Below are 15,443 nucleotides of genomic sequence, written 5' to 3' on the forward strand. Positions count from 1 at the left end.
ACCGAAACGAGCCCGAGCTCGCCTTCCCCTCAGCCTCGCTGAGCAGAAATGGCTTGGGTTCCATTAGTTCGTCAATGCTGGCTTTTGTTGCCAGCATTGATTTCTTTGGTTTTGAATTTGTTTTTCACAGAAAACAATCCAGGACTTCACTAAGATGTGCTACAGGTTCCGTAAGATCTGCTATTTTTTTTTATTAGCCCCAATGTATTATACAGCCTGAGGCATGGGGACACTGTCTGTACCCACGCTGAAGTCAGAACTAAATGGGAGGAGGATGGTAAAACCACAAAAAAATAGCAGAAACATCACAGCTCAGGTTCACAGCTCTCAACCAATGCCCTTCCTAAGAAAACGGAGTTTTGGCAGCTGCTAGAGATTGCACAGGATAACATGAGTACAATAAACATATCTTAGGAAGCAGTCACAAGATGACTTTAATAGCTTTAATTTAAAATCACTCCATTATGAAACAAGGCTATACCTCTTCACTGTTTTTCTCTGAGCAGACTGATGACATTCTGTGAAAATACCTCTGTGCTGGCCTGGGATGGAACAGGTGAATACTTTTCCCAAGTGCTAGTAACAGCAAAAACCGTTTTAGACTCAGTACAGACACTGAAAAAAAAATGCAATACAAGAGTTGTACAGAGAAATGTTTTCCATAGGCTTCTCATAAAAATTTCAAAAGTTCTCAAAGAGTCTCTAAATCTTCTTTTTAAAAAGGATTGGAGACTCTAGGTCTTAAAAGCAAGTAGAAATGTGTCAGCATTCCCTAGAGTTTTCGATACTATTTGAAATATCTGGCCTTTACTGAAGAAGCTCAGCTTCTACTGAATCCTCCTTGCAGCAGAGAATCTTGCCGACAGGGAAAATCCATAATGGATGAAAGCAAGACAGGGGAGGACACTGCAAACTGCAAAGAGGGTGCAAACGACTGCAAGAAAGGTCACCTCTGGAGGTCAGATATGATTCACACTCAAAAACATTTATGTTCACTGTATTTACCAGCTGCACTCTGATCAATGGACACTGAAATACTTCATTAAAAAGTATTTAAAGGTTCAAAAGTCAATATTGTATCTTGTTCAAGTCTCGTGCCTTTTAGAAACACATTTATCTGAAGCGGGGGAGGCACAGGACAACACAGGACAGAACAATTTGTTTTAAAAACATAAGGAATCAGACTGAAAAGTCATGCAAGATACATCTTCTATTCCAGTGCAGAAACCTTGAGAGCACAATACCATGCTCAGGTTCCTTGGGAGGCTTTTCAAGTCCATAACAGAATTTGTATTTAAAATACTTTATTTTCATTATAGTGTTCAGATCATGAGGCATGATTAAGATTTTACCACTGCAGACCCAGGACCCTTAAAAAGACTCATCTGCGTCAATAAATTATCTGACAGTTCAAACCCAGTGTCACACCCGGGTTACTCCCAGTTTCTCCTCATACCTAAGCACAGCTCTTTTGGCAGCTGTTCTGACAGATGAGCTGATAATTGAACCGTTGAGAGCATTAATTATGCCCTTTTCTAGCCCTTGAATATTTAAGGTGTTTAGTTTTTGTAGTGAACTGCTTGACAGGAGAGGAAGCAAGATGAACCCCAGACCATGGAAGTGATTTAAAGACAGAATTCCCGAGTCTGATACACAACTCACAGATGCATTTCACTCACTGCTCCCTATCCAGCTCCCTGTTCCTGTCAGGATGCTTTCTCCTTCACACTGCCTATGCCTTTGGGGAGGATAAACACGGGAGCTTTTCCTCCTTCTCTCAGGGAAGAAGGCTTTTCCTTCTGCTCTTGGGGCAGTATGGCCATGAGGAGTTCCATCTAAGAATTCCATCTGTCAGGAAGGCTAATGAATCTAATGACATATGCTTGAAAACATTGTCATTTTCATGAATTCACTTAGTTTTGTCCCCATGGCCTCTTAGGCCAAAGGAGTGCCATTTAATAATTCAGGGAAAAAAAAAAATAAACAGAAAACTTCAAAGAGGGTCTCTATTCTGTCAGCTCCTGTTCTCCCTCAGCTGAAGATTACAAAGGTGCTTTGGAAGATTCCAAATCCAGTTTTAAGAGTTCAGCAAAGTTACAGCTACAGAAATGACAAGTGAAAAGTGATACTAATGAAAATGGGAGGTGTTATTGTCTCAGGCAACTTACACACCTATCACCTTGTATGAACGCAAAACACAGCCCTGATTAATCAGAGTTGAGACAGTGGTGGTATGCATATTTAGAAAGTTGTCCTTCCTAACTACTTCCATTTTAAGACATTGTTCTCAAGATTTAAGAAACAGCACAAAAGTGAATTTCTAAGAATAGAGAGGCAGTCTTCCATGGTCCCTATAAAACCGTCATACTCCAAATCAAGAAACTTGGTTTACTATCAGAACTGTAATTAAAAGCTAATCCTGGACAATACATATTGTTTTGCTTATGACCACAAAGTTTTTCTGTGGCATGACTATCACCAGAAACAAAAATCTTCATTCTTCTATTGCTGTTTTGTTATAATGGGAATTCTATTTTCAAATATTATTCATAGGGTTATTGCGTATGCTATAGTGTATTAATAGTTCAATATAAAACAGGACAAAAGCAATAAAATAAAATCATTTAGTCTAGGAAGTCAGACATCCTCTCACTTGGACTCAGGCTACAGTTTAAGAGTTCTTGTTAAACAAGCATGGTGAATCTTGTTCAGCTGAAGATATCGAGTATACACCATACACCAAGAACTGAAACAAAATCAAGGATATATGAGCTTTACATCCTTTGACAAAGTTCTTTGTTGAAAAAGTCTCAGCTTCTTCCTTTGATGTCTATTCTAAATCACCTTCCCTGTGAGAAGTACATCCAGTCTCTGAGCTTGAGAAAGTAACATGACTAAGATCATGTGACATTAAAAGCACGCACAGTCCACTAAAATTCTCACCACCTTCCCACAGAAAGGCAGGAAGAGAAGTTATTTACACACCCTGTGAAGTATTAATCTGTTTTATCTTCGTCCTCTGCAGCATAGATAGCTTGGTTCCTTCTCCTGATTTTTTTAACACCACTGTTCCCGTTTTCATCACCACCGATGCGTTTTAATGACCTCTCAGTGGAGCTCTTTTCCTCCACCTGCTTGCTCCCACCAGACTTCTCCAGCTCCTCGTTGTTGGAGTCCATGGCATCATCAGAGGACACCGCCATGGAGTCTGGCATGATCCGGATGTCAGAGAAGCTCGTAGAGAACTCAGGAGGGTGATCAGGGGAGGGATCTACAGAGCATGTACTCAAGTCTTCATCACCACCTTCTTCATCCAGCATTATTTCATCTGGATTAAAGCATGACAGGCCAGAATTATCTGTATTGTATTCACTGGGTTCCTCTGCTGACCCAGTACTGTCCATCTCCTCTTCGTCCTCCTCTTCACATTCACCTCGTCCTGAGCTCTCTTCTTTAGCCTGCTGGATCCTGTCATTGATGTCAGTGAGGCCAAACTGGGCACAGAACTCGGTGGTCTGTGGATTGATGGTATGAACTGGCTCCATGTTTTTTTGGGGTTTGCTGGGATCGTAACAAGCAGCTGTCAGTGTGAAGTTGCAAGGAATTTTGAGGTCATGGTTCAGCTCTTCTAACACCTCTTTAATGGCTTCTTCTGTCACACTGTAATCCCACCTAAAAAAGTGCATAAAGTTTAAACAAGCACAGCAAGTCAAAAGGCTCCCACTGCAGAGTGTAACCTTCAAAGATGGATTATAAATTCATTTTACAACAGACACTTTATTCCTCAAATGCTTTTTCAGGAAGGTTTTAATTTTCTTTTGGACAGTACTGAGACACCCTTCTCCCCACTAAGGATTAGCGTATTATGTCAACCCACACCCATAACCCAGCCTGTTTTTCAGCCTCATGGTGTAGTTTCTGTCCCTCAAATGCTGGTATCTAAGTTTGCAAAATAAAATTAACTACCCAGGTAGAGCAGTAAAGAAGTTGTATGCTTTAGACTACATCTTTTGTGAACATCCTCTTTTCTTTCCAAAGCATTTAGCAAGCCCTACAGGCATTACAGGCTGCATAACAGAAGCACATCTCCAGTATAACTTTACTTCCAGTCCAGAAAAAAAAAACAAAAACCCCTCATTTTCATCTCTATTTTGCAGAGAACTTACTTGGCATAGAGGCCATTCTTTTCAGGCATATTCCAGGAGCTCTGGGTCACATTAACAAGACTGTTGGTAGCCTTGAGGACTGCAATCCACTCAGCATCATACTCCAGTGAGTCACCTGCATTGGGATCATGGTCCACGTCTATTATCTACTTAAAAACACACAGCAAACAGATGTAGTGAGATATTTCTATTGACACGAGAACCTGATTAAAGTTTCAAATGTTACTTTCACTGTGCAAGGTTTTAATGAAGTTTAAAGTACACTGAGCTAGTGGTCTCTAAACAAGTCCTCTCAAGCCAGCTTCCTATAAGGGGCTAACAAAGGACAATCAGTAACAGTAAAAAAGACATTTCTGAATTTCAGCTTACAGCAATTAATAAGCAGAACATACTCCCTCCCTTACTGCCAGCAGCTGGGATAGTGATGCAACTTAGAAACAGAATGCGCCTGATCCTAAATTCATTCTGCCTTCTGTTGGAGGTTAGGATTTTTTCCTTTTTTATTTTTTTTTTTTCGCCTCTCTTAGGGAATTTTTCTCCCATTTGTTGCCTAAGAGACTGGAACAATAGACACTTAAGAGAGACAAAAGATGTGGCCAGGACAAGGGAGGGGGTGCAGTTTGCTATATCTCTTAGAGAGATGGGGAGGCACATGTGTTTCTCTTGGGAAAGGCAGAAGTACTGCCAGATTTAAACATATATATTCCAGTAAAGAACTGTTATTAGTTTTTTCTTATCTTCTCCTGAAAGTCTCATAATCTAAAAGTTATAATAATTTGGAGGGTAGGGGGTCATATTTTCTATTCCAAGGGAGGTTCCCACCTTCCTTGAAAGACATGTCTCTTTCAAACTAAGACACTTCTATATGGATACAAACCAAGAATTGACAGGAATTGTCAATTTCAAATTCTGCTGTAGGAACACCCACTCTTAGCACAGCTATGATTTAACAGGAAATGTTTTTAAACTCGTTCATGATGAACTGAAATTAAGATCTTCTGGAGGAAGTACCAATCCAGATCAGTTTTGTTATAGGATTTTAGTGTGGACTAGGACTCATGTCCCTTTGCACAGATAGAGCCTATCCTCATACTCTCTTCCACCTTCAAAGGTAGTTACTAGGGGAAATGCATCCCACCACACATCTAAAGGACAGACAATGAACCACCTTCCCCTTGGGATGATAAATAAAAGCCACTCTAAGACTAGTAAAAACACTTGAGTGCATTTCAAAACACACTATCAGAACTCACTCTCACAGCAAACTATTTTAGACTCATCCATGAAGTCAGGTACTTGCTCTCAGCTGGATGGTAGCGGTAAAATTAAGTAAACATTGTGCCTACACAACAGTTTGCTTAGTTCAGGAAAAATCCCACAAAGACCATTCCACACATGCATTCCTAGTTTCTTTAAAATCCCTCCACTTATCAGCACTATTCTTCATCTTATATCTAAAAACAGCACTGGCAGTTCAAACAAAATATTTAAAGTGTAAACCTTCTACACATGTTCATCACCTGCAGGAAGTCTCTGTGGGGCAAGCATTTATCCAGAGCCAGGAACTTGGTTGCTTTTGGTAACTCTTCTTTGGAGTTTGTCTAGGAAGCAAATGGTGTTAACACAATGATTAGAGCTTATGTGAAATTTGACCACTCTAAACAAGCTGTATAGACAGGTTTAAAGGTATAATTTCTACAGAAAAATACTTTCTGAAATAAAAAATTAGCAGGGACAAAGAGAAGTACAGACTTCACTGGGAGTATAAGGGGAAGCAGGATGTAGATGATAGCAAGATAAAGCAAGAGCTACATTTCAGCATTAACTAAGGCAGCTGAGCAAATCCAGCCTTGGAGCAAAAAGAAAAATTGTAACTTAATTGAAAACCGATTTGTTGACCCTACAAGGTCTGGAGTTACATTTTTACAGATAAATAACTTGCAAATAGGAACAGCACTGGCACCACTTCAGGAATAACTGTTTCAACTACAGGCTGGCTTTTGGCTTTGACTCAAGCTACCAGACCTGCAAAACTGTGCTACAGGGATCCTCCCACCCTCAGATAACCACCCTCTTCAATCACTCCCTTAGCATCTTCTTTGAAGTTATCTCCTTTTTCTCACCTATTTTGAAGTTGTCTGCCTCCCCAACAGAGCAGGAGTGTTTTTCTATACAGTTAAATTAACAACTTTCAAGAACAGTAACTTCAGCTATTTCATGCTGTTCCTGAAGAAGATTAGGGAATTACACCCCTCATTCATAACATCTTTTTCATTTACATAAAACAATAGTCCTAACACCACTTAATTTCTCATTGTTTTAACTGAGTTTTAAGATCAAAAAACACTAAATTGCTTTTCTGGACATGATTATCTGCACCAGAATAATTCTAAAGTGTGTCTGGGACCAATTCATTTTCTGTCCCCCTTTACCTCGTGTTGCATGAAAGCTGCAAATTTAACGTGAAGATGTGCTGAGAACCAGTAGGTGGGTTTCAGGTGCTGCAGAAGCTCTGAAGCAGCAGGGCTTCCCAATGTGTTGCTCTCCACTTCTTGACGGAAGAAGGATTTCATTTTGAGGAGCTGTTTCTTGTTTCCATAGTGATAGATGCTCCTTGGCCAGTCATGTGACATAAATATATCGATGGGACGCTTTAGCTGTCAGGTCAAAAAGCACATGGCATAAATACAACATATTGACAAAGAAGTTTAGAAATTACTTGAGGCAGCCACCTGTGCTTTATACTGCCTTATCAAAGAGTTCATATCATCACTGTAAGTCAGGCAGTCAGAGGAAATCATAGCTAGAGAGCAAGTCCTCTGCCCACAGCCAAAGGCATCTTCTTCCTCATGAAAATTTTAAAAGCTTTATTTAAAAGGGATAATGGCTAAGCACAATATTCCTCCTCAAAAGACACACTCCTCAGATGTCTGATCAACGTGTTAAAGTATATTTAGGTTCAATATCCAGCTTTAACTTCCTACTTCTAAATTAATGACAAATTAATTACCCTTGTTTAAAAAAAATAGGCTTTTCACTGACCTGTTTGAGTTTGAAGACTTCAATATTCCTCACATGGTAAGCACTTCTAATGGTCTGCTGGTTGTATGGTGGGCACTCAAAGTGGCCTAAAATGTTGAAAACAAAAATAGTTGCCTGAATCACAAGTTCCCTCCTACACAGCAGCTTTTTAGGGTCACAGAGGCACCTAGAGTAACGCCAAATACAAGGCTGTGATTTTTCATGATTGTGCAGAGTGCTGCCACCCACCATGAAATTACAGCTTAACAGGTTCAGCAGCAGCCTAAACATCCCTGTCACTGCCCACAGGCACCACAGGCTGCGGAAGCACCAACATGTACCCTGACAAAAGGGATGAGTTTCCAACTTTGCCTTGGGACAAAAAACATGAATGCCTAGCATAGCTCCTACATACTCTACAGAATTAACAGAAAAATTGCTTTTTTAGTTATTGCCAAAATCTCCCTCGTGCAATATTCAGGCATATAAAGTGCTCCCTTAATGACAGCAAATTTAATTAGCGCTGACAGGTATTAGACAGAAAAAAATGTTCGAGAAAACTGGTTACTTTGCAGCTTGAAAGCTACCTGCAAAGCTTCTCTGAAGCCATTTGTTAGTAAAGATAGCACAGTACAGTAGCCACAAGGACCACTCTTTCAAGTCCTGAGATCAGAAAAAATAAACTATCTTCTACTCACTAACACGGGTCATCGTCTGTGACATGATTTTTGCCACCCTTCCCAGGAAGAACTCTTGAATACATACCCACATAAACAGGAGGAACCAGATGTACTGACCCTAAAACTCAGGGCAGGACAATACACATAGAGCGTCACTGTTATAAACTGACCATCTCACTCAAGGAAAATCAGTGTTGCACTGCATGATGAAAGGACACTGCCATGGAAAAATCAACACTGTTCCCACAACGCTCCAAAGGCGCCTTGCTTCCTGCTGTGGTCACCGGGCAGCTACAGACTCATCTACCAACTCCAGTAAAATCCGTGTATTGAACCAAGGGTGGTTTTCAGGCCAAGAGACGGTTCGGGGCTGAGCACAGCCAGACCCTCCCACCACGCCGCGGTCCCGGCTCTCCCCTCCGCGCTGCCCGCCCCGCCGGCCCCGCTGCCCCGGTACCTTTCCGGTAGTCGTGAGACTTGAAGATGCCCGAGATGCCGCCGATCCTCACGCCGCGGAACCGCACCACGCCCGCGTAACCTGCGGGACAGGGGAGGGGGTCACGGAGGGTCCGGGCAGGGCAGGGGCTATGGGGAAAATCTCCGGGAGACCGGGGCTGGAGCGAAGGGACCTTACCCAAGTAGTAGATATTGGGCGCGACCCACCCGCCGTAGGGCAGCTCCTGCAGGTGGTTGGAAGCCTCGTGGTTGCCGCCGATGAACACGGTGAGCACCGGGGCTTTCTTCTCGCCCGAGTAGTACCTGCGGAGACACGGCAGCTGCTGGACCCAACCAAGTCTGCGTGGGTCAGGTCGGGGGCCAGGGCCGGGGCCGGGCCGGCGGCTCTCACCGGTAGAAGGTCTGCATGTGCCGGTACTTGGCCGGTACGGCCATGCACCGCAGGTCTGCCTCGTTGCGCACAGCCTGGAAGTCCCCGCAGCAGAGCAGCAAGTCGGGCCGCACGTTGTGGCGCCGCTGCAGCAGCTCCAGCGTCTCGTACATCTTGTCCAGGGCGCCGTGGCAACACCCGGCCACCGCCACCTTCATCGCCACCGTCGCAATGAGCGGGCGTCGCGCGCGCCTTCAACGTCACCGCCGCGCGCGCCTTGCGTCACCTCCCCGCGCCCCTTTGCGTCACCGCCGCGCCTGCGCCGTGTGGGGGGCACGGGCCGCGGGGACAGGATGGGCTGGGGGCACGGGGCCCTGGGCTCACCCCTTCATCACCGCTGCCCACGGGCTCCCGAGAGCCCTGCTCTGAGGGACTCTGCCTTGTGACCTCCAGTGGTCCCCTCCCGCCCTACCCGAGCAGGGAGGTCTGACCCGATGATGTCCGATGATCCCTTACAGCCTTGCCCGTTCTTCACAGGAAGGATGGCCAGGCATTGCAATGGGCTGCCCGGGGAGGTGGTGGAGTCGCTGTCCCTGGAGGTGTTCTGGAGCTGGGGAAGGGTAACCAGTCTGAGAGGAGCAGCTGAGGGAGCTGGGGAGGTCTCAGCCTGGAGAAAAGGAGACTCAGGGAGGACCTTCCTGCTCTCCACAGCTCCCTATGACAGGAGGATGCAGCCGGGAGGAGGTCGGGCTCTGCTCCCAGGACACAAGGCACAGGACCAGGAGGACATGGCCTCAAGCTGCACCAGGAGAGGCTTAGGTTGGACATCAGGAGGAATTCCTCCATGTAAACGGTGATTAGACACTGGAAAATGGGCAGCTCAAGGAGCTGGTGAAGTCCCCACGCCTGGAGGTGTTTACAGAAAGACTGCACGTGGCACTCAGTGTCCTGGTCTGGTTGACAAGGTGGGGATCGGCCACAGGGTGAACTCGATGATCTCAGAGGTCTTTTCCAACCTTAGTGATTGACTGTGATTCTGTAGCTGGCCACTGGGACCTTCATTCTGGGCAGTAACACTGGCACAGCGATGAGCACCACGGGCTGTAACTGGTCAGGAAGGCTCGTCACACTCACAGAGTGGGGTTGTACAGCGGGGCAGGAGCCCCTGCAGGGGTACCCGGGCTGCACAAGGAGGGCTGCACAAGGAGGGCTGTCCGGCTCCCCCGGCACCACAGCGCCCGCCAGGCACTGCCCGCACCTCCTCGGCCAGCCCTGTGGGGAGCAGCACAAGCCGTACTTATCCCTCACTGCGTGGCTCACAGACCACAAAGTGGCGATGAAGCAGCACGAACAGCGCCTGTGCACGCTTCCACCTGGCGTTTGAGCTGATGAAACATCGAGTCGGGGCCAGTTCAGTCTCAGGCAGACGTGTTTTTAGCATAGCCACTATGCTAAAAAGTGGCACTGGCTTCTGTCACTTTGTAGCACACAGGGACAGGAAGAGTCAGTGACATCACCAGGGCAAGCGCGCATGAGGCGGGGTGAGAAATCGGGCATCTCCCCTTTTTCCTTGCGGGCTGACAGGCTCTTTGGAGAGCACTGATTTCCTGCTTTGGAAGAGCAGTGGATTAGATTGTAGGGCAGCCTTGTATTGTCATGTAGCAAAACCACTCCAGACTTTTTCTACTTCAAGACTGGTTCAGAGTTTTTTTAAGTCTTGGGATTGAACAAAATTGCAAAGACAGAGTTAAGCATTAACTTGCTACTGCTTCCCCTGTAATCATGGAACCAAGCAAACATTCCTGTTCTCCTATAGTAGCAAGCATTACATAATGGCCTTTGTTTTGATACTAAGAAAATATGAGTGTTGTCTCCTACATTTCATAATTTCACAGTGTTGCATTACTCTGTGTACTTTGGGGTTCGTCCAAGCCCAGCTGAAGTGAAGGGGAAAATTCCTCTGGCTTCCAAACCCCACAAGTCTCCAAGGGGAAAGAGCACACCACAGCACTTTGGGTGCACTTGGCTCTTTTATGAACTTTGCTTAGACCTACCTGGAGTAGTGCAAGATCTCATCAGTCCAGCATCTCTCCTGGGAAAACTTTCCAACTCTCTGGGGAAGAACAGCAACCTCCTGCATTTGCCACCTCTCAGATTTCCTGAAAGGAAGGGGATGAGAGACAGAAAAGGTCCATGAATCTCTTGAAGATACCACCTTAGCCAGGGTACACCATCTTAAAGGACTTCCTGAGATACCTGCCCACCCAAATTCACCCCCAGCCAGGCAAGGTAAGCTGATATTGTATTTCCTGAGTTTGTTGGCTCGGGCTCAATTCTTATATTCTTTGTGCCATTTATCCCAAATGAACTGGTGCACAATAGTGTCTCTAAAGTTTGGTTTCTTTTATTAGTATTTTAGTATTTGTACACCACTCAGGATGCATCTCAGTATCCCTAATTAAACTCAGTGTTCACTGAGCAAAACTGCTCTGACCTTTTCAGAGCACAAAGGGAATCAGCCATGCTGCTGTTTACAGGGTGGCAGCAAGTTAATGCTTAACTGTGTTATTGTAATTTTGTTCAGTCCTTCAAGACTGTTTGAAAACCCATGTGACAGAAGCACAGCTCTTTTCCAGTGTATGACTGACCCATGTTTGGCCTTGGATTGGGTTTTGCAGTCAGTCTCTTGCCCCAGTTGCCTGTGCATGTTTCTCATGCCTGAATGTCCAGTCCTGCAGCAGAGGACCAAGTGCACTTCCTGTCCTGCATGAATGGCCAGGGAACTGTGAGGCCAAGGAGGGAAAAGTCACAACAAGCAAGTTCAGGTCAGTAGATTGCTTTGGTAGGAGATATTTTCCCTTTTGGATGTTGCCTGCCTGCACTGACCAGTAAGTAATGTTTTTTTCCTGAGCTGACTATGATAGTTTAGTACCATGAAAGGAGTTTATCTCTGCAGAGAAATTAAGAATAAAAGGCATCTGAAGGAGCTGTGGATGACAGAGTTGCTTCCCTCATCTCTAAGAATGGAATGAGAAGAGCTTTTAAGACTTTTCTGTCAAGTGCTTCCTAGTGTTTTTAGAGTATACTAACAGGTTTCTAGCATGATTCACACATTACTAAAATGAAGAGGAACAGCAAAAGGGAGGCATCTGTAATTGACTTTTGGGGAGGGATAGCATGGCTGAGAAGGGAGGTACAAGGAGAAGTGCTGGGAGACAGTGTTTTTGAGGGAGAGAGATAAACACTGGAGTGCAAGAGACAAATCTGATGTGTTCCAGCTGAGATTTTGAGCTGCCCTTGTAAGCTTTGAGGGCATGTGAGGTGGCAAATTGGCCTGTGTGTGCAACTGAAGGGAGGGGCTGCTGCAACCAGACAAGACTATAGCTCCCTTAGGGAAAGACCCCATGAAGTTGGCTTAACTATCGCTGAATAATGGCTTACCTGCAGCTGTGTCCAGGTGTCTCTGAGCATCTCCTCCCCTAGATCATGTCTGATGATTGCAAAATGATCTGCAGTGCAGCAACACAGCTGCCAATGACAGTGCAGCAGCTGCCTCCCTGTTCCAGCTGCACCAACAGGGCTCTTTCCCTCTTAATTTGTACCTTTTGCCAGAGGACGCTGCTTTGCCGGAGGGCACTACTGATGGCCTCCAGCCACTGAGGGCTGGAAGCTGTCTGGAGGAAGAGATGAAGCAACCCCCAGTAAATTTGCAGACTGTGCCAGGTTGGTTGGGAGTGTTGATCTGCTCAAGGGCAGGAAGGCTCTGCAGAGAGACCTGGACAGTCTTGATCAAAGGGCTGAGGACAACAGTGTGAGGTTCACTAAAGTCAAGTGCCACATCTTGCCTTTGGGTCACGGCAGCCTCTGCAGCTCCAGCCTGGGGCAGGGATGCCTTGGGAGCTGATCAGCTGGAAGGGACTCTCAGATGCTGTTTGACAGCAGCTGGATATGAGCCAGCAGTGTGGCCAGGAAGGCCAATGACATCCTGGCCTGTATCAAGAGCATTGTAGCCAGTAGGACCATTCCTCCCCTGTATTCAGCATTGGTGAGGCTGCACGGCATTCAGTTCTGGGCTCTTCACCTCTAAAAGGACATTGAGGGGCTGTAGCATATCCAGAGAAGGCCAACAAGGCTCGGGAAGGGTCTAGAAAACATGCCCCATGAGGAATAGCTGAGGGAGCTGGGTTTGTTTAGCTTTGAGAAGGCTCGAGTTGGGGAGACCTCATCGCTCTGCACAGCTCCCTGACAGGAGGCTGTAGTGATGTGGGGCCGGTCTCTGCCGTGCCTTCAGTGAGACGACAGGAGGAAGTGGCCCTAAGGCAAGACAGAAGAATCAGATTAGCTATTAGAAAAAGTATTTCACTGTTTGAGAGGCCAGGCACTGGAATAGGTTGCCAGGTAGGTAATGGAGTCATGGTTCGTGGAGGTGTACAAGAGGTGTCTGGATCTGGCGCTGGTTGATGTGGTTTAGGCGTTACAGTGGCAGTGCTGACTGCATGGTCGGACTGGATGATCTCGGAGGTCTCTTCCAGCCTTGACGATTCTGTGATTCTATAAAGGCGTTGGTGGCGTTCCTGAGGGAAAAACAAAGCAAAACCCGCCGTCCGCGATGGTGGGAGAGCCGCAGGCGGAGCTGAGGTGCGGACCGGCAGTGAGGCGGCCCCAGGCTCGTGAGGCGGCCTGGGGGCTCTCTGAGGCGGGACCCGCCTCCGCCCCCCGCCCCCGGCGCTGGGCGGGCCCGGCCGTGCGGAAGGGGCGGCCGGGGCGGGTGGCGGAGCGCGCCCGGCGGCGGGAGCGGCGCTGGGCATGGCACGGGACGGGGCGCTGTCCCGGCGGGTACGTACGGGCGGGCGGCGGGGCCCGGGGCCGCGGTTCGCCCTGTCCGGGACAGTAGGTCGGTCCCGCGGGGCCGGGGTCCCGGGACGGTGTCTGTGGATGAAGAGCCAGCGCGGGGGTGCCGGTGTGGGCGCTGGCGCGGTTCTGGAGGGTCTGGCGGGGTGTGCCGAGGGCGGTGGGGGCCGGCGGTGCCGCGCAAACGCGGGAGGCGATGCTCGCCCCACACGCGTTGAAGCACCGGCGCTCCGTGGTGTCCCGGGCCGGGACTGTGTGCTGTCCCCCGGAGAGTTGTCCCCAGGGACTTAGGCGTAGCAGGTTCTGAGCACAGCGTGTTCCCAGCCCGGGCTGGCCCGGAGGTGTTTGCTGTCGAGAGCTGGAGGTTAACTCCGGTGAGGGGTCCTCGGGCTGTTCCTTTTCTGTGATCACTTGCCCCAGTACCCTGGGTAGCTGGACCTTCCGTTATCTTCACCGCAGCTGTGAATGAATACGTGGTCGTGAAAGCAGGATTTAATTTTTTTTCCACGATGTATTTCTTCATGAGCAAGAAAGGGAACAGCTTTGGCTACCAGACTCCTTGGTTCACAGGCAGATGAATTTGAGATTAAGTTGAGCATAAACTTGTGAAACTGAGTTCGAATAACGAGTGGAATGATTTATGAAGGAGGTGTTCTTGCCGGAGTAATTCTCTCTGCAGGTCATCAAACTCCGTTGGTCTCAAGTAATGTAAATATTTTTAAGCCTGGGACTAATTATATTACCTCTGTTTTTCCTGCTGAAGAAGGAAACACTGGGAGGTGTGCTGCTCTGTGCTCCCATCTTTGCAGAAATGCTGGCTAGGGAAGGATTCCAGAGCCAGGTAGTCCCCTAAGATGTTTGCTGTGAAGTGCTGCCTGCAAGGCAGAATACATGTTTCTTGGTGGTGGTCTCATGGCTTTAGCTCACATGACGTGATGCCTGCTTTAGGAAATAACTCTTGCAAAAATTTACTTAACCATTTCTTTTAAGAAAAAGAAGACCTTCTCTTGATTATTTCTTGTCAGTCTCTCTAGCTTGTCAGGTCTGCTCTTTCAGGTTGTGTAGGGGGAGGTTATTTTAGTGAGAACTTCGAGGAGATTGTCAGTACTGTTAGACTTTGTTGTGTAAAATTATGTGTTTAATGTCTGCGGGATTCTGAGAAACTGAAGCATGAGACAGTGGTGGGTTGTTTGGGCTTTTCCCCACTGTTTATATATCTGGAAATGGTAACAGTGTGTATCAGTTGCAACTGATTTATATTTGCCTGAAAATGAAAGAGAAAAATCGAAGTTCCCTGGTGGCACATGGCTGGTTTCCATTACCTAGACCTTTGCAACCACTGTCGTGTCGTATTATTTTGTACCTGTAATTTGCACAGAGGTGTAATGTTAAAGGTAGCTGTGGGCAAAGCTCCTCAAATTACAGCTGACTGATGTGTGAATGCCAAACACTGCAGAGATTTTCTGGTAAAGCCTCTATTTCATTTCCTTCAGCTGCAGCCTGTGGAGCAGGTGATGAATAATGTGGCTCAGGCAGTTCAGAAAGTTCTGTGGTGGAGCCCTGCTGTCTGACACTCATTGCTGGTAGCCCTGGAGGTATAAATATGATGCTGCATGGTGGAATTTGTTTTCCCTTTTTTTTTGATGGGTGGGGTGAGTGTTGGCTGGTGGTTTTTTGTTTTTAGAAGGGACCATTCTCCATAGAGAACTTCTCTGCCCTTGAATTACGCAGAAAACCTGACTTGAAGTAACTCTGAACTTGGCATGTCCTGATGCAGGACAGAGGTTGCTTTGACTTCATTGTGTAAATGTTTTCCGATACTGATTGTACTTAAATGACTGCATGTTCTTCTTCCCCATAAGACCAGGCTTTCTCCTGTTACACTGAACTTTTCTGAAG

The 15,443-nt window shown here is 46.7% G+C and overlaps 2 protein-coding genes across 6 annotated transcripts in view; one reads left to right on the top strand and one right to left on the bottom strand.

The window, feature by feature from the left end:
* Positions 1 to 429: 429 nt before the first annotated feature.
* Positions 430 to 9,026, bottom strand: DBR1 (debranching RNA lariats 1). The gene is made up of 8 exons (XM_086844437.1): positions 8,715 to 9,026; positions 8,502 to 8,626; positions 8,325 to 8,405; positions 7,209 to 7,294; positions 6,599 to 6,823; positions 5,687 to 5,767; positions 4,167 to 4,312; positions 430 to 3,672 (listed from the first exon to the last, which is right to left on the bottom strand). Exons 1-8 carry the CDS (start codon positions 8,909 to 8,911, stop codon positions 2,997 to 2,999), a joined length of 1,617 nt encoding a protein of 538 aa, XP_086700563.1. The 5' UTR covers positions 8,912 to 9,026; the 3' UTR covers positions 430 to 2,996.
* The window catches only part of LOC111933691 (serine/threonine-protein phosphatase 2A regulatory subunit B'' subunit alpha), a 57,006-nt gene continuing 50,560 nt past the window's right edge, over positions 8,998 to 15,443 (top strand). Inside the window, exons 1-2 of one of the 5 annotated variants that reach the window (XM_086844363.1) lie at positions 9,018 to 10,982; positions 11,372 to 11,518. The gene's annotated coding sequence lies outside the window, so the exon portion shown is untranslated. Of the gene's footprint in view, positions 10,983 to 11,371; positions 11,582 to 13,444; positions 13,588 to 15,443 lie in introns of those variants that run through there. The other 4 variants (XM_023933405.2, XM_023933407.2, XM_086844364.1 and 1 more) reach the window with 4 other exon arrangements.

The sequence above is a fragment of the Cyanistes caeruleus genome, chromosome 10 (assembly GCF_971803275.1).
Source record: "Cyanistes caeruleus chromosome 10, bCyaCae1.hap1.1, whole genome shotgun sequence".
NCBI lineage: Eukaryota > Metazoa > Chordata > Aves > Passeriformes > Paridae > Cyanistes > Cyanistes caeruleus.

Bases quoted from the DNA above. Each gene is read 5' to 3' on its own strand.
- DBR1 (XM_086844437.1), bottom strand. From the start codon at position 8,911: ATGAAGGTGGCGGTGGCCGGGTGTTGCCACGGCGCCCTGGACAAGATG. The intron at 6,824-7,208 runs GTCAGTGAAAAG...TTGACCTGACAG, and splicing joins AAGTCTTCAAACTCAAACAG to CTAAAGCGTCCCATCGATAT. The intron at 4,313-5,686 runs GTGATGAACATG...GTTTTTAAGTAG, and splicing joins CCCACAGAGACTTCCTGCAG to ATAATAGACGTGGACCATGA.